Source organism: Pygoscelis adeliae, unplaced genomic scaffold (assembly GCF_000699105.1).
Source record: "Pygoscelis adeliae isolate BGI_AS28 unplaced genomic scaffold, ASM69910v1 Scaffold113, whole genome shotgun sequence".
Taxonomy (NCBI): Eukaryota; Metazoa; Chordata; class Aves; order Sphenisciformes; family Spheniscidae; genus Pygoscelis; species Pygoscelis adeliae.
This window is the reverse complement of record NW_008825108.1, coordinates 2,071,325-2,093,332: the sequence shown is the minus strand read 5'-3', so window position 1 is coordinate 2,093,332 and position 22,008 is coordinate 2,071,325. Positions and strand designations below refer to the sequence as shown.

At 36.5% G+C, this 22,008-nt stretch overlaps 1 protein-coding gene across 1 annotated transcript in view; it reads left to right on the top strand.

The window, feature by feature from the left end:
* The window catches only part of PTPRQ (protein tyrosine phosphatase, receptor type, Q), a 127,242-nt gene that overhangs the window by 9,722 nt on the left and 95,512 nt on the right, over positions 1-22,008 (top strand). The window contains exons 7-15 of the mRNA XM_009327521.1: positions 3,328-3,490; positions 5,078-5,338; positions 8,280-8,440; positions 9,381-9,492; positions 10,313-10,539; positions 14,520-14,589; positions 16,697-16,896; positions 18,325-18,574; positions 21,652-21,780. Of these exons, the coding sequence (XP_009325796.1) occupies positions 3,328-3,490; positions 5,078-5,338; positions 8,280-8,440; positions 9,381-9,492; positions 10,313-10,539; positions 14,520-14,589; positions 16,697-16,896; positions 18,325-18,574; positions 21,652-21,780 (1,573 nt within the window). The remainder of the gene's footprint in view (positions 1-3,327; positions 3,491-5,077; positions 5,339-8,279; positions 8,441-9,380; positions 9,493-10,312; positions 10,540-14,519; positions 14,590-16,696; positions 16,897-18,324; positions 18,575-21,651; positions 21,781-22,008) is intronic.

The following is a 22,008-nucleotide window of genomic DNA, read 5'->3' as shown; positions in this document are numbered from 1 at the left end:
GCCCATTCCTTATCCGCTGAGTGGTCCATCTGTCAAATCCATCTCTCCAATTTAGAGGCAAGGATGTCATGCAGGACAGTGTCAAATGCTTTGCATAAGTCCAGATAGATGATGTCAGTTGCTCTTCCCTTATCCACCAATGCTGCAACCGTGTCGTAGAAGGCCACCAAATTTGTCAGGCACGATTTGCCCTTAGTGAAGCCATGTTGGCTGTCACCAATCACCTCCTTATTTTCCATGTGCCTTAGCATAGCTTCCAGGAGGATCTGTTCCGTGACCGTCCCAGGCACAGAGGTGAGACTGACTGGCCTGTAGTTCCCCAGGTCTTCCTTTTTTTCCTTTTTAAAAATGGGGGTTATGTTTCCCCTTTTCCAGTCAGTGGGAACTTCACCGGACTGCCACGACTTCTCAAATGTGATGGATAGTGGCTTAGCAACTTCATCTGCCAGTTCCCTCAGGATCCACGGGTGCATCTCATCAGGTCTCATGTGCACCTTCAGTGGGCAGTTCTTCATTCTCCCAGTCCCTGTCCTTGCCTTCTGCAACTTGGGCAGTGTGGCTTGAGCACTTGCCGGTGAAGACTGAGGGAAAAAAGTCATTGAGTACCTCAGCCTTCTCCATATCCCGGGTAACCAGGTCTCCCGTTTCCTTCCAGAGAGGGCCCACATTTTCCTTAGTCTTCCTTTAATCACCGACGTACCTGTAGAATCTTTTCTTGTTGCCCTTGACGTCCCTGGCCATTTTAATTCTATCTTAAGTTAGCTTGCATGAATTGGACAAGTTTATAGTTTTTATTTTTCTTGTTTTGACACGATTTCCAGTTTTGAAGGATATCTTTTCTTAAAGTAATCCTCTTTACTGTTCAAATGGTTTTGCTATTTGTACATTCCCTCTACAAACTTTTTGAGTGGGGTATTATATATTAAAGTTGCATTTCAATGTTTTTCATACCATGACACTTTTGGGTGCTCCTCATAATTTCCTTTTAATTTGCTTGATCATTTTTAAGTATTTCTCCTTTTCTAACTAAATGTCATTATGCTGGATTTATTCTTACAAAGAAGCTGAGTTCTAATATTTCATGGTTGGTATTGCAGAGTGGCTCTTCAGCATTTGTATTTTGAACCACATCCTTTGCAATGCTTAGCACAAAATCTAGAGTTATTTCTGTTCTTTCAGTTCTCTGGTCAGAAACAATCCAGTATGACATCTAAATACTTTGTCTGTGGATCATGTTTCACTACGACATTCAACCAATCTCTCTTTTGTACCCTGTCTTTTGCAGTCTGTCTTGTATTATCCTTTGCATTTTGCAGTCACTGTATGAACATGGTCATGTGGCCAATAAAACTTTGCAATAGTAAACTGTTCTTTAAACATGTAATTTGAATCAGTAAAGATTTCAAGGTATACTCCTGTACGGTTAACTTACTTGACTAGGATATTCTTTAGTATGTAGCACTACCATGAGACAAAGTACTTTGCTTTAATGGTCTTGCACAGTTTATACCCCAATATTACAGTGTCCAATTCTTTTCCTCCCCCGTCCCCATGACTTCGATTATATCCTTACCTAAAACTTGAAATCTGAGTATTCTTAGTATAGTTTCTTGACATTTCTTCTGTCTTCGCTAGTGTAAAGCTGCATTGATCTGAATGAATAAGAGTAGCCGGTTAACCTACCACAGCACAATTTGCTGGTGTAGCCTGGAGTATTTTTACAAATTCTAAAATTAAATTCAATTCTCTTGTTCATGTTTTGAACCAGTTCAGATATACTTTTGTATGTGGTCAGGTTATTTTTACCATCCTGTGGAAAGTAATTGTCATCTGTAATATTGATCTTTATGGCACAGTATTATTGTTCGGCATCTCATAGAGCGAGCAGCCACATTAGACAGTGCTTTGTCTGAATAAATGAGCTTATCTTTAAATCTTTAATGAGATAGGCTTCAGTAGACTGGTTGCTTAGTAAGGTGCACCTGCATAAAAGGGATCATTTTACTAATCATTTAAAATTAATTATCCCAGCTCACCAACTTTCTATGCAATATATTGTAGTTTGTAGAGTGAAGAGTGCACAAAAGGTACTTTCCTAACTTGTTTGTACTAGATGTAAATCTTTAATCTATAGCTTTGCTTCTAGCATTTTGCAGTGCTGTAATTCTAATAAGGTGATGACAGTCTCCAAGATTTAGTGTCTATTAACAGGTACTGTGCTGCTAAAATATACAGAGGGGAATTGGATCGTTCCTCCCCAGATGAACAACAGCTAAACCAAAGTGCTTTCAGGTCGCTGCAATGTGTAGAATATCCCTTTTCTGTTGGAGGAAATAACGGGTGGCAAGACAGGACACACTGATGTAGGCAGTTGCAAACCTTCTTGATCTCTTAGTACTAACTGGCATGCCTGAGAAACTCATGTGCGCGTGCTGGAGATGCTTGTCTAGAGCCCTCCTCCGCAGGGCAGACACAGTGTGCATCTCGCCTTTCACTAGTGCAGGTATGAAACAGCCTGCAGTAACAGTTTTCTATGTCCACAGAAAGGACTATCACAGGAATTTGTTTTCTCACCTTAGAGTTGTCTGGGAGGTCAAAAGGAATCCTCAGAGCCTCTAGGGGTTAAGTGCCCAAATTTCAATTACTTGGTATCTCCAGCACTTTAATTCTCTGCAGTGGCTCTAAACAAGTGAGTTTTCAAGGTATACCAGTGAGCAGAGTTGAGTGGCTAATTCCTTGGGACACTTTCCAGAATCTCAGCTCTGAAGAGTGCATGGGTGTTTTTTGGTTCATTGGTTTTGTTTGGTTTTGGTTTTGTTTTGGTTTTTTTTTTTTTTTTGCCAGAAAGGTACAGAGATTTTGGAAGCATCTCCATTTTAGAATGAAAAAAAAATTATCTCATCCTGTTGATTGATCGTTAGGCTGCTCTTCTACTCCTTGGCTATTCTCATTCTTTCTATCTTGTAGTTAATTGTACAGCTCATCAGTACAGCTGTGTGACTGAGCAGTCAGAGTACACTTTATTATCCTTCCTCCAAGAGCAAAAACATGTCACCTGTAAGCCATGACTTAACTTCGCTTCCTTCATCTACTTTTAAAGATTAAAGTCACTGCTTTCACCACCAGGCTATTAAGGAATCTTAGAGCAAGTAGTGGATCAACGTTGTGGAACATAATATAAAACTTAAGCCATATTCTTCACTTTTTTTGTCTTTAAAATGTGAGGGATATTGTAAATATTTTTATATAAACAGGTAGTTTGAATCTCTGAACATTAGTTTTATGAAGTGAAATAGTCTGATGTAAGAAATTACTTTTCTTCCATAGCTTTCATATTGTCTGATGAATAACGAAAAGCTGCTTACCAAAACAGTTTATGACAGCAGAGCTGTAGTGAAAAATCTGGCCCCTGGGACGGAATACTTGTTTCAGTTAAGGACAGTTAAAGGCTTGGATTCCTCTGTGACTGTGGAGAAAAAAGTCATCACAAGTAAGGAAATACCTTATAACTTGTCTTTTTTTTCTTTTTGAAAAACAATAAATGTTCAGAGACATTTAAATCATTGTAAGTGACTGAAAAGGGTCACACAGTTCAAAACGAAAACTTAACTTGAGGGAGCAAGTTCTGCTTCCTCTTGTGAGAGTTGTTTAAACAGGAGCCTTCAACTCACAGGGTTGAAGTTGAGAAGTCTAGACATAGTTGCAGATATCTGTTTGAAAAAAGAGGTGGACTCACAAAATTCTTGGAGTTCTAGCAAAACAAGATCTTGCCAGAATAGCATCCTATACTTTAAGATTTACTTTGCATTTTGTTTACAATTGTTTCTGCATCTCTTGAATTCCTGCAAGCCCATGGTCTAAGGTTGGAGGATTGCTCCTGTAAAAGGCCACAGAATGGTTAAAAGAGTAAGAGAAATTTCCAATGCTCCTGTGATACAGCATAAAAAGAGGAGAGTTTGTTTGTGGCAGAGATCTGAAGGAATAGATTTATATTGGATTCTGGACTGCCAAAGCAGATAAAGAGCAGCTAAGTGTAGTCAGAAAATAAATCAACTCCCAGATTTATACAAATGCATGTCATAGACCTCCTCCCTCCTTTGATGGATTTTCTGTGGCTTGTTTGGACTACAACTCCTTAACCCAGCTAATAGTCAAGGAGGCCCTGCACTTAGTTATTCAAAGATGAGTGGTGAATCTCTGAAAAAAACCAGACCTAGTCCTGCAGATTCTTTTTAATGAGAAGTGCAGCAGAATAATCATCATCATGGTCCTGAAGGTGCTTTTTATCCTCAAGAAAATATTTTCAAGAGTATTGTGGATGAGTCCAGTATATGGCTAGATTATGGAGAGATTACTCTATCATTTTATTGGCAAACCTTTAGAATTTTTTTCATGCTGAATAATCCAGCCCTTAATGGGATTATGGTAATTAGTATTTTTCAGAAAGCTTTAAGCAAGATAAATCAATAATCTGGAAGACTCATTTTTAGGAGGACTGGAAACATTTTTCCTTTCTAACTGCAGCTGTGCTGCACAGCTTAATGGAGGTGCTATTTGTAAATAATCATCTGTCATTTTAGGAATCTTACTATAACCAAAAGGAATATTTAAAAAGGAAAAAAGGGGTAATCACTGAGACTATGCGATTTACTGTATCCCTAAGTTAACATATAAACAGTTTTCTAAAATTATATGGCCTATGATGTATTTTAGAAAACTTTTAACTGAATAAAATCTCTATTTCTGTTTACAAAGTGTTCAATTCTCATTCTGTTTCACCAGTGAGCAATGTTACTGTTCTTACATAAGATCTGATAAGTCTGGAATTCTCTTCCATAAATTACACAGTGCATACAGGAGGTACAGCCCTAGGTTTTACCCTGTGCAGCATAATGGCACTGTTTACTATATATCCATACAAACATACTTCTAAAATTTGTATGAATATTTCATGATGCTGTGAACCCTCAAATCATTTAAATAAAAAACATTTATTTTTAAAAGATGGTACTTTTCTTATATTTTAAGGACTATGCATTAAATTTTTCTTTATTAATCTGAATAATTTTTACTGTAGAACCAGCTGGGATATGCGGTCTGGCATTAAAAATGGTAAATACTTCCTCTGCCACTTTAATGTGGAATCCAACCAAGACTAACTTCACTTCTTATAAAGCATCTTTATCAAACAACACCTTTATAAACAAGTTCCGGATTCCAGGAGCACTGACTGACTTGAGTGTTACAGACCTGACTGCTGGGGGCATTTATAATTTCACACTGCAAAGACTAAGAGGAAATATTGAAGGAGCTTCTGCTTCCATTGAAATTGTAACAGGTCTGTATGGTTTCTTGCTTTCTCTCCTTGCCAGTGAATGGTAGCTGCCAATAACAGTGCACGTTTAGCTTTGTACATCTCACTTTGTAGAATAACATTGGAATTTCAAGAGATCTTGCATGTAATAGTTTGCTGTGGTTGTGGACATACATTACTTATACACTATTCTACCTGCATGTAGTGATACACTACCAGAAACATAATTTCTTTAGCGGTGCTGCATTTCTCGTGACCATTTTTAGTATTTTCATTATTTTTCAGGTCTTACCCTGTGAAGAGTTATGCACAAGCTGAGTTTTACCTTACCTGATTTCAGTAGGTTTTTTGCAGTGAGTGAAGTTAAACAGGTTAAAAAATGTTTATAGAATTAAGGCTTTAGATTGTAAACTACTCCATTCAAGGACTGTTTCTTATTAGATTTGTGATTAAAACTTAATGGGGTAAAATCTCAATCTTGACACATGTCTACAGTTTACTGTAATGTAATAATGTGAAATAGAGATGAAATTTAAGGGCAGAAAGATGCACCAGAACTACCTCAACCAATTTCTTTTACTACTTTCTTATACTACTTTTTATAGGTTTTTTTGTGGCAATGACATGGTGGTATGAGAGAGACCTGAGAAGTGTTGGAAGTTGTCATTGATTGACTACTTTGACCGAATGTCATGACATTTGTATGTCTGCTTTTGGGATCAGTGCTTAACAAACTGTTGGTGCTTCTACCTTAGTCAGGGGGACTGAAGCAAGAGGTCAAAGAGAGCCTTTAAAATAAAGTGACATAGGGGTGAAAATCCTCACATTTGTTTTGAAGTAATGTCTTGATGGTAAAATTAATAAGAAAAAATCTTGTATGTCTTTTAAAGTTTAAATGAGGACTGCAATGCTATAATACTTTAATTGCAAGTAATATTTTTTTCTAATACAGGGAAGATTTAAGTCAGTTTGGTTGACCTAATTGTGCTTCCTTTTACTTAAATGTATTGAGATTGCATTGCCATGCTGAGCCTGCTGGTTTCTAATGGTTAATTTTTGGAAAAATTAACATCATGTTGTATTTTGCACTCCATATTCACTGATGTATCTATTCAACCTCAACTAATTTTCAATCCACTCACTCAGAATATATATTGCAGACATTAAGTAGTATTTTGGTAGGTGAAACTGAAATTTACAGCAAATTGTTCCAACTATGCTATACACAAATATACTGGCTATACACTTTATGCAAATATGCTGACCACTGCTGGTAAGTGTGTGTGCATGTGCATGAAACAGAGAGGAGGACTGTAGAAGAAGCAGGTGCAATGAGGCTCGAGTGAACCTCGAATGTATATGAACTCACATATACGTTCCCTGATGATGTGGTTAAATCTGCAGAAGGGTAGAACTGAGGGTTTTTTTCAGCGTCGGTGGGCAGGGTAATTCTCAGTCATGGGATTATAGTAGGAAGAGCATTAGCTTCATGGAACTAAATTTCTCTTTCCATGAGGACATTTTTATGGTCTCTTCTACTGCTGAGTCAGAACTAATTCAACTGAGGTAAAGAGATGACTTTAAGTATTGTGATAACTGTACACTCGGAGATTAATCACGGGTCTGTATAAAAAGACCTGTATAAACATAAAATCCAGCTTTAAAGGAAGTTGAGATCCATGGAAATAATAGTACTGATGATAGCAGTAGGACTTAAAATTTATAGAAGTATACTAAAAGGAAGAAATTATGCTCTCAGTTACGCTTGCACACCTCCACATACATTATTAAACTTTTTTTTGTTCTGTTAGTATTAAAATAAAGCAACAAGTTAAAAATCATAATACAAATACAGACTGAATATAAAATCTAAAGGTAATATTTGGATATATTAATATTTCAGATAGATTATTTGATGGCAAAACTGGAGTAATCTGTTTTTAAACGATTCTGCAACTTCAGATAGTCAGTGTAAAGAGTTAATTAAAGATAATCTAAGCAGATTTACAGTAAATAAGAAAGGAGTGGAGCTCTTTCAGGATGGAAGTGATATGTTATTCAGACTGCACAGTATGATATTAGTGTATAAACAGTACTAGAAGATTTAGTCTGAATTCTGAAGAACCATGTTAGTAAGGCAGACAGGACTGAGTGCAAGGGTAGTGGCGAATCTGAAATGTGACGAATAGCATCACTGACTGGGCTTGCTCTGGGAGTTAAGCATAGGCACAGCTGTTAGCTGTGTGTACTTTCCAAAGTAGAAAGGAGACAGATGCACATAGCTATGGATTGCACAGGTGGATAAATTATACAATATTATAAGCAGATAATGTTTTAATGACCTACTGAAGAAACCAAAATCTGGTTCATTATTAGGCTTTGAGTGGATGATACAGATTTAAAGGTGCATTTAAAGGCAGAAGAAAGTGAGATGATGTGACAGGAGTAGGTGGAAACTTGGCTTTAATAAAAGGAGTAAAACATCCAAATTTTGGGGACTTAACTCACTAGACTTCATGGAATTACTGGGATTCCAAATACATGAGAAGTATAAAAGAGTCAACAACCCTGTGGCTAGCGACAGAACAAGCACCAGCTATATCTTGAATTTCAACAGTAGCACTAGTTATGACAGTGGTATTGCTAACTTTGAGGTTGAGGACAGCAGAAACATCAGGACTGTGCAGAGATTCTTTGTTGACTGAACACTGGGCAGAGATACTTGAGCTTGCTCTCTGCGAATGGGGATGTCTGCACAGCAGAGGGTGGGAGATGATCAACCAAGTCTCAGAGGTAGGATAGCAACTGCAGTATAATATGCTGCTGTATCCAGGCTAATTAGCAATTCTCCTTCAGGTAGCAAGTAAACTGTTCTTGGATGCTTTTATAATCAGTTGTAACTACTAATACATTTGTAAAGGGGGTTATTTAAGTTTATGTCTTTTATTCCACAATTCTCTTTCAGAACCTGCAAAGCCAGAAGGACTTAAATTCTTCAATATTTCATCATATTCTTTTTCACTGTATTGGAGACTACCGTATGGACATGTAGACAAATTTCACGTGGATCTTATTCCTGATCATGGTTCTGTTGTTATCCTAGATCTTGGAGTTAGGGAGTATCAAGTATGTGCTTTTATTAGAGGGCTTGCATGGCCAGCTTTTCGTTACGCACTGTGCTGATGAGGAATTCAAGCTTGCCTCCTTAGATATTTAATGCAAATACGAATATGAAAGTATTACTGAAAAATTGGTGAAAACAAATTTCAGCATCCAGAGTTTATTACCTAACAACAGGTAGTGAATTTACTTTTTTTTAAGTCTGCTAGAAGGATACGGCCAGTCATCCAAGGGTTCATGAATAGTTTAACAAAGGAAGGGCAGAGCTATTGAGTAATACAGGCTCATTAATTGTGTACTTGCCAGGAAGATCTGTGCTTAAATCATTAATGCAGGCAACATTTCACTGCTAAGCCATCGAAAAGAAATAGGAGCACTTTACTGCTGTCTGGAAAATACAATCATATTAACAGAAATAATGGTTGTTCTGGTTGTTTTGCTTTTTTTTTTAATTGGAACTGCAAAGATACAGGTATTTTATATAAATGCTTGCTAAAAATTGTTAATTATGTTTATTTCAAAAGATGGGGTAGATTAAGGGTCAAAAACTTGTAAGTTTTTCAGGCTGTTTTTGTGTTTATTCTTTCAAAAAGGAATTTTATAATGCTTCATATTTGCTTTGATAATGATGATGATGCAGAAAAACCCCTATAGATACACTAATAGGTGATTCTGTGATAAAATTAATAGTTAATTTTGTTGTTCTTTAATATTGAAGGTTATACAAATCTTATGGAGGTAGTTAAATAAGGTGGCAAAATACTGTACTGTAGCTAACAGATGGAAACTACTATTTTTACTGTTGTAAATACTGTTGTATTTCTAAAAGTTTATGAACAGATCACTTTCAGTAATGCAATGCTTAAACTTTTGGGTTTGGTTTTTTTTTTTTTTCATTTTCATGATTCTTGGTAAGAGACTTAAATAAATCTATGTCCTATTTCAGGCTGATTTTTCTAATACTATTCCTGGAACAACATACAATGTTACAGTTTCTGCAGTTTCTTCTTCACTCTACAGTTCACCTGCGAGTAGAACGGTGACAACAAACGTGACAAGTGAGTTAGTAATGACTGATGAAATTTTGTTTTTTTTTTTTTTTAAACTATGCTTTTTTGTATTTATTATATGCACAGTAGCATCTGAGAAATGATAATCAGTTTTGAACAGTCATTAGAATTTTTCATCTTCTTTAACCATAAAAGAATACACTGAATCTGATGTGTTCTATGACAGCATGAGAGTTTCTCTGTCAGATATTTTTAAGAAGCAGCCCTGGATGTGAGTTGTAGTTGTATTCATCCATTAGCTTGGCTATTTAAAAAAAAAAAGGGGGGGGGGAAAAGCATAAAGGAGAACAATTTATAAGCTTTTGAAAAACGTGCTATTGTGTCGTGTAGTAATATCCATACCCAGTTTATATGTACAGTGGTAGACTTCGGAGACATTTCAAAAAAATATAGCCATATTAGATGTGTTTTGTAAGACAGTGCAGTTTGGTTTTGAATGGTTTTAAGGAAAGGAACTGCAATTAAGCATGTTAGAATATCTCAAATATTAAATTGGCATTAAACTCTGTTTTGTCCATAAAGATCTTGAGCATTGCATTTTTTACATTCTTATAGAAGAATGTTCCTGGTGTTCCAAAATTCATTTAATCGCTTTTGTAACAGGACTCTAGCCAGAAAAAAAGCTTTTTATTCAACAGTACATTAGTTTTCAGTAGTTTTAGTGGTTTCTGCTGGCAGATGATTTAATTTCTTTATAGAAGCTGTGAAGGTGTCTGCATTATCTGGAAACTAAATTAAAAACTCTTTTATATGTGTGTGTTTTTGTGGTGTGTGTATAAAAAACCCAATTACTTTTTTTTTTTTTTAGATCCTGGGCCCCCTGTGTTCCTTGCAGGTGAAAGAGTGGGCTCTGCTGGGATTCTGCTGTCATGGAATACGCCACTGCATCCAAATGGGAGAATTCTCTCCTATATTGTTAAGTATAAAGAGGTCTGCCCATGGATGCAAACAGCTTATACGCAGGTCACAACAAAGCCAGATAGTTTGGAAGTTCTTCTTACCAGTCTTAACCCTGGAACAACTTACGAAATTACGGTAAAAGCTTTACAAATGCCTTTTAGTATTTTGAATTCTGATTTATTGTAAATTGTGTGAGTTTATGGTAGGTCCATATAGTGTTTTCTGAAGGACCTTGCTAATTACTGTGGCATATAACAAAATATATTAGCCAGGTATTTGTTTACAGTAGTGATTTTTAAATCTACTATAAATAATTTCCAACCAAAATTGTACTAAAATGTAGTTTCTTCTATTGATATTCTTATTGACATATGGCATTATGTGGTAAAAGGTAAAAAGCAAAGGGTAGAATTTTCAAAAACATCTAAATCCTTCTTCATCTTCATTGAGATTTAATCTTTCAAATCACTGGTGTACTTTGGATGTTACACGTAGATTTTTAAATCACCTCAGCCAGATCCAGAAAAGCATGTAGGTACATATTTCTTTCTTTGATTTTAAACTTAATTAGTTTAAGAAGGAGTTTTCTTGCCTGACTATCTGTTTAGATGTAGCCTGTAAACACCTTAGCCTGGTTCCCCTAAGCCTGGGAATTTTACCTAGTGTTATCTCCTGAAATAAAAAATGTCATACTTCTCCATTCCCTTTCCATAGATTTTATTGCCTAGATATTCACCGTGAATATCTACTGCCAAAATCAGTACATGTGTCTTGATGACTTCTATATGTGGAATTTGTTTACATTGAGATTAGGCACTCCTGATCCATTTCTGAACTCTTCAACAATAAATGAGTTCAGGTGGACAGAAATGAACTGCTATCCTCTTGGCAATATCTGCCAAGCAGTTTTTTGCCTGACTTACTCTTTCATAAGAACCTTGGAGAGGTGCTTCTTTTCAATATCAAGAACGAAATGAAATTATGTGTTTGATTTGCTTCATTCCATATCATGTAAGTTCATACAGTGCAAAGCTGTTAAAAAATATTGAAGTTGACCAGACTAGGAATAGGGCTGTGCAGTGATTCTTTGTAAAGGTGGTGTGTGTGTATAAGAAAGTAAAAATGTAATTATGCCTGCCATTGTGGGAAAGTTGCTCACTGTGAATCTAGTCGTGATGACCATGCTGATAAAAGCCAGTATATCCACAGCTGGAGAAATGTTTATCCTTTGATCTCCTGCCTCCAGTCATCTGGTAAAAAAAAAAAAAACCCTACAAAAAAAGTTCAGCTGCTATTTGAGAAAATTATTATCACTTAGACGCTAAGTAGATTAATCTCCTCAGACAAATGAAGTTATTAAGAGAATTAAATTTGCAATTCTGGGTACCTCAGTAGCACTGTGTGGGGTTCACTATTAAAGGTTTTGCAAATTCCATTCTTTGCTCCATAAATGAATCTTCCCCGGGAAAACTGTGGGACATTTGTAAATCATTTGTTTTACTTAGCAATAATTTGCCCTTTGTTAATATATATGGGAGGCAATCCTTCCCATTGCTGGTGCCTGAAACATTGATCTTAGAGCAGAATTTGACTCAGGAAAGTGACTTGTGACCCAACAACCTCTGTCTAGCAGAGACCACACGGCTTTTCTCATGAGTGAATAAAAGTCTGTTGGCAAGCTAAGGGTTGTTACGTTACCTACTGCTTTGGTGGGCGCCCTGACTGCCTGACCCATGAGCAACCTCACAGATTCGATAACGACTCAGGTGGAAACACTTTTTCTACCTCACAGATGTGGCCAAAAAGAAACATTACATGTTTTCCTTCTCCTGAGCGATTTCTTGTGGTTCTTTGGTTAATTTTTGGAGTCTGTTGTGTCATTTAAAAGTAGCTCTTGATTTTTGCATAGGTGAAAATTCTTTATTGTTTTAGGGTACCTGACTTGGTCCTGTTGTGAAATTCTTTCTGGTAATACTGTGACAGTACAGTTCAACAAAGCTTATAAGCTTTGAATATGGGTTACCAATCTGTTTGTAACAGCCCGCTCTTAATTTCTTTACATCTAATGAAAAAAACATTTCTAAAGAAATAGCAGTTACAAGTGATAATTTGTTAAATGTTGGAGAGCTGTGGATAATTTTGAACATCTGATCATTGATAATTTTGTAAAAATATGCACTCAAGATTTTTTCCTAAACTTAAATAATTAGTGGCAACATACTTCAAAGCATAAAAATTAATACTCCTTCCAAATATGAACTGCAGCTACTTGAACTTTGGATAGTACTTCGTTATATGCATAGTAAACTTGTCCTTTTAAAATGTTTCCAAGTTTTTTTCTGTAATGGCTCCTTGTGGCAGTGATCTCTAGAAGCTAACAGTACATTGTGTAAGCATTTGTTTTGATTTCTCTTCAAAGCTAATCGGTGTGTGTAGCTGACACCTTTACCATGCAAATTTTTGCATACTTATGTCGTAGTACCTTTGAGTTCTCATGAAAATACACATATGAAATGGGAGTTTCCATGTCTGTCTTCATGCTAGTCTTCCTTTCTGAACCCTTTCTACAGTACCTACTTTAAGATGAGGTAACAAAAAATCAGTGTTCAGGTGAGGACATACCTTTAGATTTATATAATGTGATTTTAATACTGTCAGAATTTTCTAATTGCCTGCAAACCCCTGAAGATCTCCAGGTAATTTCCTCAGCTATTGCAATTACTGTAGAATTCATCAATGCTTAAGGACGTTTCAAGTCGTTCTTTCTGTGACACAGAAGTAGGTAGGGTTGGCTGGAGTCATGAGGTGTGCGTGCATGGGGGGGGGCTGTTTGCATGGCTTAGGAAGGAGCTGGCCAATGATACAGATTCTCCTTCACCAAGCAGAGCATGCGCTGCATTGGGAAGTGGTCGTAGGCATATGTGTCCCTTCACATCCTAGATTAAGTCTTCATATTACCTCTTATTTCTTTGCTGTAGTTTGTCTGCCGTGGCTTAGTGCTTTTGTTTAAATAGCTTTATAGTCTTCTGAAAGATGCGCAGTTTAGTCCTGAGAAGTGATTAGAAGTTTTCCTTTCTGACCTGCTGGCTCCTTCCACTCTCTTTGCCCTTCGTTATCCCCTGCGTGCTGTCACTTCTACTGTGATTCACACATAATTTTGCACGTCTGCCCCTTCTCACCCCGCTTTCGCCACAGTCTGCACTGTCAGCTCCCTCAGCACCACTGCCATACCTTTGTTACCTGACACTGGCAGAAGGGAATGACTCTGCCAACTTTAACCTTGCTGGAGAGCTTTTTGCTTTGCTGCTTCTTTCACATTCTTCTCACCATCACTGTTGGAATTTTGCTCATGTTTTACCTTTTGTTGTCTCTGTCACTTCTTTTCAAAATAAGGAGTCAGACTTCATTCCTCTTCTTTGTAAGTATTGCATGCCACGGCCCATCACTGAGTCGAATTGTCAATGAGTCCTATATTGCAGAGCAAATAGCATCGTTGTTGTGTTTATTTCCATAAATTCTACCAAAGTCTCAATGTACTGCCCTTCTGCAGGAAGACACTGCTATGATCGTGAGCATTGAGGCACATCCACCATAAAGTGCATCCACAGTGCCCTGACCTGTTGTCTTTCTGCCAAAAGACATGCTTTCCTTGAGTTTCTGTTCTGAGGGAGGTTGACCTGCTCTTGCTATCCTTCAGGAGTTCAAGAAATAAAAGAGAACCTATTTTCCTTTTTACTTTTTTAAGTTATAGAACAAATAAAATAGGAATGGGGAAGCTGGATTAAGTGAATTGTGGTATGGAAAAGGAGTGTTACTAATGTTATTCTTGCTGTTGTCTTTAGCATAAAATAGGGACTCGGCACTTTTGAAGTGTGAATATTCACACATGTTTTCTCAATTTCTTACACTGTTTCATAATTTTTCCATTTTATTTTTTCACATTTAAATGTTGAGTATAAATTAAACAATACAGCTATAAAAGGCATGTTCATTTGTATATTTATAGTTTAAAAGCTAGAAGGTGAACCTCTGTGTATCCTTAAGATTTTCATAGTCCCTGAAACTATATATCCTATAGATTCTCTAATGTGGCTTTTTTTTTTTTTTCCCTGTAGGTTGCTGCTGAGAACAGTGCTGGTGTTGGAATATTTAGCGATCCTTTTCTTTTTCAGACTGCAGAAAGTGGTAATTTTAATAAAGCTGCTAATTATTTTAATTAAAGCTGCTCTAATTTGTTCAAATAAAGTATCCATGGCACATTTTGTACTTGAACAAATTCTGATGCATTTAGAACAAAATCCTAATTCTTTTCTTATTCTCTCACTCAGTGAAAAGGTGCATTTTGTCCTATCTGCTAGTAACAACGTTTAGGGTGTGCACATATGGGGGCTTCTTATACGCAAAGTCTGCTTCTGTTGGGGTTTTCTTATGCCAGTTTCTAGGTAGGCTGCTCCAGAAAGCAAGGTCACAGGAGAGCAGAGCTACCTATCAAGTGGACCCATCTGCTGTTGCCTGGAGCAGTACTAGGAGACAGACTTTGTTGTGGGATCAGCTCTGGCATTGCCTACTTATGTCAAGCCATATTTGTTTAGTGCTGGAGTCAAGTGCCTTCTCTACAAAGCCCAGCACAGAATGTATTTTACTAAGTTTTTACTTCTTAATTCTTAAATTTTGCTTTAGTTCTTAAAGCAAAAACAAACAACAAAAAAATTATAATACGTGGCTGAAATGAAAATTTGACTTGATGGTTTTGAAGATCAGAAAATTATCCTTATAGTCTGAATTTGCATAATCTTTATTAATTTAGTGTTTATAGTCTTGCTCACACTCCAGGAGCAGTTGAGCCTTGGCTGAAGAGTTCGCACCAGGCCAGTTACGTTGGGGTGAACAAGTCTTAGTGGAATACACAATTTGTGCTGCCATGGCGGTGACCATCCCATTGTGTTTAGGACTCCTAGTTGGTTTCTGTAGCTGTGCAAACCACAGAGTGCGACATCTGTTAATGGCAGGAAATCATCACTCTACATCATATTCCCAGGATAACACAATGAGTTATGAAACGAAATATGAGAAGGTGTAGTAAACTTGCCATGTGGAGCTATCAAAATCATTGCTTTTAACTATTCTTTGTATGTTATTGTTGGTAGAAAACCTTATTTCCGCGAGCTTTATTTACTCGTGTTTGACAGAGGCATCAGTGTTTCTCCATATGAGAACATTAGCTTTTTACCTTTTGATGCATTTCTGCTCACATTTTATTAAAGCTAAAATTCCTTATTATAAATGTAATTGGAAGGTTTCTTCAAATTCTAGGTGAGAGTTCTGTGTCACTGATACTACATTTATACTTTTACCTTCTCAACTTTTTGTTTTTTTAACTCTTGCTTTGATGGTTAAAGAAACCCCAACATCTTGATCAGCATGAAGAGGTACAGTTTAAAGTAGGAAAGCTAGACAGAAGATATAATTATTTAAATAGAAAGGCTGTAGTCTGGGAGGAGGGGGAAGGGGGTGAAAGATCTGCAAAAGATTCAGCAGGGCCTAAGCAAGAGCTGAATATGAGGCTTGGAGGATCTGTCTCAATTCAGCTGTGGAAGATCTGTAATTGTGGACACTTGTATGTGTGTATGTTTTTAAGGCAGTGTAACCCTTTTCTCCTTAGTACTAAGGCTAGCTATCGCAGGAACTTCTACTGCCTGTGCCATGCAGACAGGACTAAGAAAGAGCTACAGTGCTCTAATTCTCAGGAAAATTCATATAACTTGTAAAATCTTGTTTAGATGCTGCATCCCATTCCTTTGTGCTGTGATTAATACAGATGCTCTGACAAAAGGACCTGGAAACTGTCACTGGTACAAAGAACACCATTTCTGTAGTAATAGTGAACATTCAAATTAAATTGAGCTATTTAAAGCTACCAAAAATCTATATCTAGCTGAAAAGATGACACAGGTAAAGTGAAATAAAACACTCAGTGCTGTCATATGCTCTTAAACAACAAAACTACCTCTGACACAGTAGATGAGTTGCTTCCAGGAAGAATATTTTTAAGTTGACCAAACCAATTTCTATATTATTATGAGACTGAAATAACTATATTTCTCACTTAATCTAGATTGGAAAAGAGCTGGTTGCATATCAGCTACTTTACATGTGTTTGTCAGTGGTTGTTATTTATTTGCTTCAGGGTTTGGAAGCTAGAAATGGCATTACAAAAAAAAAATGGGATTTTTTTTTTCCAGTGCTGAGAAGAAAAATATGTCTCACTGCTTTTGTTTGTTTTGTTTTCAAGCTCCAGGTAAAGTAGTGAATCTCACAGTTGAAGCCTTAAATTATTCAGCTGTAAATCTGATCTGGTTTCTCCCTCGGCAACCAAATGGAAAGATAACTAGTTTCAAGATTAGTGTGAAACATGCAAGAAGTGGAATTGTAGTGAAAGATGTCTTGGTTAAAGTAGAGGACCTTCTGTCTGGGAGGTTACCAGAATGTAATGTAAGTGCTATAAACCTTTTAAATTAGAAATAGACTCAAGCCACAGAATATAATTTTACATTTGAATTTTGAGACATAAAAAATTTGGAGGCTTGCTTTTCAGACCAATCCCAAATACTTTACAAACTTAGGCCCAAGGCAGGATATAATGGTTGAAGAAAAACCTTTCTGTCCAAAATAGTTTAAATGGAATACTTTTCCTTGAAAAGCTCAGTTTAATCAAAGTGAAAATGTTAAGAAAGGGTCAATTTGGTGTCCTTTCAACAGAAAATGATGGAATAGATAATTTTGAGGTTTTTTCAGCTTTCATTTTTTTATTTTTGTTTTTTACAGCATTCAATTAGAAAAGGCAAGAATTTTTTTTTTCAGTGCAGACACAGTGTAATGTTAATATCTTATTTTTTATATATAGTATGATAATGCTTTTTATATTGTAAATGTATGCTTTATTCTGTGTATCACATTTCAACATTATTGAAATAATTTTCATATCAAAATAAAAAGACCCACTATAAGCAGTGATTTTTTTAAAAAATGTTTGTAGTCTGAGTTGTTCTGAGTTTCAAGCATTCATTGAAAAGTTTCTGAATTTTGACTATTCATTGGATTCAGACCTGTAACCAATGTATACCTTTCAGAATTTATTGAAGCAAATTCTCTTTTCCAGTGTTTATTCTCCTTTTCCTCTTTATTCTGAGCTGTGTTGTGATTACCCGGATGTCAAGTTGCCTAACTTTTTTTTCCTTTTTTTTTTCTTTTTGTTTTTTTTTCAGGATGCTAGGCTTAGTACTTTAGTGAAAAGTGCAGTTTTAAATGATAAAAATTATACAGGCTTTGGTTTCAGATTTTATTTGGAAGATCATCTTAGGCATTGTGAAGGTTCCCAACATCAGGCTAATTTAATTCAGCACTGAAAAGAGAGACTGCCACCTGCTGAATCATAAGCATTGGTTATTGTAATGTCTAGCAGTTTTTCAGAGGTGTCTCCTGACAGTTTGGATTAGGAAACCCCTGCCTGGTCTCATCCTTTATATATGGATATATGTATGCTATATATGCATATATACATGCATACATATAACATACATGTGATGTAGAAGGACCTCACCAGGGGACTTTTTTTGCTAAAAGAGAGACAGAACACTGAAAATGGAATCTGGGAATAATTAAATGAATCCTAGAGAGTTGCTTCTGTTAGGTCAGATTTGAGAACTTTTGGGATAAGGCAGGAAACTATAATACTGTCACTAACAGGATGTACTAGCAATGTCAACTAATGAAATTATAAATTTGGAGATTGAAGTATAAAAAGGAGAACCAATTTTGGGTAATTTTATTTCCCAGGTGGTCTGCCTTTTTTGATCTACATGTATTTACAATTACAGATTATAGATGCAGCTTATCATGTTTCATATTTTGTCTTTATAGGATAACAGTGAGTCATTTTTGTGGAGTACTACCACTCCTTCAACTACTTTTGGCAAATCCACAATTCCTTCACGGACTACAGTTACACCAAGTACAGAGGCACCGAGTCAAATGAGCTCTGTTTGGAATGAACCAATCAGTTTTGTTATAACTAACCTCAGGCCACATACCACCTATCTTTTTGAAGTCTCTGCAGTTACCACTGAAGCAGGTTACATTGACAGTGCAATTGTCCGGACACCAGAATCAGGTATATACTGCTTTCAAATGGAAATAAAGTTCTCAGATTTACATGAAAACTTCAAAATATCAGTTTGAAGTTATGTTGCAAGATACTTCAGTCCAAATCTGTCTTTATTGGTATCACGCTCCTGTATTGACACGATTACTTAATTTTACCTGATGGAATCAACTGAAAGTGTATATAACTATTAATGTATCTAATAATGTACAGTGAGTGGGAGTTCAGTTATTATTAAAAGTCAAAGATACCAAAGTATGCTCAGGACAGATCAGATTTTATGAAAAACTGAGGATAATTTAAGAACTGCAATTAATGGCACAATGGAAGGAGAATTAAAAATGCAGATGAAGAGAAAAGGTGTCAGGCATGGTATTCAAAAAGTATGTGTATTGTGTACATAGCAATGCACTTAAAGCTTCTTTGCCTTTGCGGAAAAATAAGCAGTATAAAGAGAACTCTTGTCTCACGGTTCCTCAATCTGGACCTATTGCAGAAAGTTGTTCAGTGCTGAAGAAATCTTTAAACACTAGGAAAGTTGGTTTTGGATTACCTGCAATGCACTGAGAAATTAGAATTGGAAACAAAGGTTGTCCAGGAGCAGGAGTTTTATAATGGCTTAGGTAGTGGGCAACATTATTAATAGAGCCATACCAAAAAGGTGTTCTAGAGGAGCATTATTCTGGCTTTCTGTTTGCTGGTACATCATTCTTTTGCCTGACACAGTTTGGTGTAACTGGGTTCCTCTTTCATACATCCAGAATTCATAGCACTGTTCAGATGAAAAGAAATTTAATTCCCTCCTAGCACTGTTCATTTGAATTGCTTTGCTAGAATTAAAATACCCTTAGTTTGCTGTTCTTTCTAGGGTTAATGAAGTTTTGGATAGTTTTTGTTCTAACGAACTCAGGGCTAATTTCCAGTTTATTTTTCACCCTGTTGACACCCTAGGATGGGTGCACTGGTAATAAGAAAACCCTGGAAAGTGATGAAAAACTTATGCAATGGGGTTTAGTTCTGCCAACTACATAGAAAGATGTCAGCCGTTTGAAAGAGATCTTCAATCCTTGCCTACTGGGTGCCTGTACAGCCAGGGTTCATCCATTAAAGCATGGTCTGGGAAAGGGGAGGTTATCTTACTGGTCGGTGTGGGTGAATGTGTGGTGTGCCCAGAGCACACCCACAGTCAGCCCTCATGGTCTAAGCCTCAACAAGTCCTTCCTCTTAGCAGCACACTGGCACACCCAAGCTTCTGGTTCCACCTCTATTGTATCTTCACCTTATGAGCGTTCAGGTGCTTGTCAAAGTGCTCCCCTGAGAGCCCCGCATGCCTGTGTGCCAAGGAACCTGTTCGGAGGCTGGCCATAGAGTTGGTTGGTGATATAGTAAAATCATGATTTCGGAGTGTTGCTTTGCAATTGTAACAGGTCCCCCCTCCAGTATCAAACACCATCATCCAGTCTCTGTAATTACTGAAATCCATTTCCCTTTTCCAAATGTCTGTTCTTACAAGAATCTCTTTAGTGTCACACTAGCCCCCCCCTCCAAGTTACCGGTTTCTTGTATGGCCAAAACCTCACATTTCAGTCCTCCACTGGAGTGTCTCAGATGAGGGTTGAGGGAGAGGAATTGATCGATTATCATTTGTGATAGCAGGTGGGAGGATGGAGAGTGCATTTATTTCAAATATCACTTTCCTGCTCATGCAGGAGCATGACACGGAGTTGTTGTCATGCCCATTTCGCCACACAGAGGAAGATGATATATGTCTCTACTGTATAGCTCATTGGTGTTCCATTTTAAAATGTTGAAAATTATTTCTGCCCTTCCAATCAGAATTTTCTGAGCTGTACTGAAGCTCTCCTGTGTTCTTGGCAAAGATGATAGTTTGCTTGCTTTAATTTTTGAAAAAGAGGCTACTTCTTTAAAGCATTTTAAAATGCTTCATTGTAAATATTTTTTGAAAACCCAGCATACAAATATTTCCTTTGCTGGGATGGCTGTCAAGGGAAGGATACTTCTACAAAGAGAAAAAGATTTAAACCTTGAAAAAAAGAAGTGGACTCTTAAGATGATACTTCAGAATTATGTGCAGTTGTAGCTGATGCCATTTGCGTAACTAAGAATGATTAAGTAGTCACTACTGACCAGTCTATAGCATATCTTTTAGGAATGACAGGGTTTTTAATTTCTTTCATTTGTACATTAGTTTTTACAAAAGACAATAGTATTTTTAAGAGTAGTATGTTAGTTAACTTGCATGTTTACAGAATCAGTCTGTATCTCCATATTGGCTTAAATCTCACACATGATGTATTAAGACCTGATTTTTGTAGAAATTTGTATCAAGCAGTTTCCATAAGTTTACTTGGGTATGCAGCATTTTTGAAAATCAGGTTTGTTTTTACTCTATATGGATGTAAAAAATTGCACCTCCTTTGTTGTCTTTAGATTCAGATTTTGATCTCAATAGTAATCTCTCATTAACTTATCAATACAGTAAGGTATACTTTAGAAAGGACAGTGATCTGATTCCATAATCACTTGAGTATGGGATTCATTTAATTTATGTGAATAGTTTCATGAAAATAGAAAATTACTCAAGTATGCAATGTTTTTGCAAGCTTAATTGTTTCCAGGTTTATCTTTTTGGATAGTGATGTATATCATTAGCGCTGTCAGAAATCTTCAATATGAAGTGTTGTCTATATGAAAAAAGAACCTGTTCAAGGAAGAAAAACGTACCCAATGTGAGCTCTGTATTGCTGAGCATCACAATCGTATTTGAGCATCTTCTGTACGTAATCTATATCATGATGAAGTCCATGCTAAACTTGGTAGGATCCCTGCCACCTTTGTCTTTTAAGGCTTATTTGCATGCTACCGGCTCTCGATACATTTTGCAAGCATTACCTTAAAAAAGAAATGAAATAAAAATAAGTCATTTTAATGAGATGTGCTTTTAATGTAGCTTCCCTTCAGAATATTTAATGTTTATGTTTAAAATGAATTGTCTGATATGTGGTTCTTGGAAATCCTAATATAAATTATTTTATGTTCAAAGACTTTTTCCAATATTGTTTAAGTTCCAGAAGATCCACCACAAAATTTTGCCAAGAGCAACATTACAGCAAAGTCTTTCTTAGTGATGTGGGACCCACCAACCATAGTAACAGGAAAGTTTAGTTACAGAGTTGAGCTGTATGGACCATCTGGTAAGTCTGAATTGATGTTTTTATTTCTTTTTCTTCTTTGTGATTATTTCCTTACACTTGCATTCTTAGTGTCCCTGCCAATCAAGAATGAATATTGGAAAGCAGTGCTATGTATCCTTTTTACTATTCGACTTTTTAATAGATTTGAGATTACTTTTAAGGGAAAAGTCTGTTCATCACGAGGAAGAGTACACAAATATTCTTAAGAGTGGAGGAAACCAACTTTCC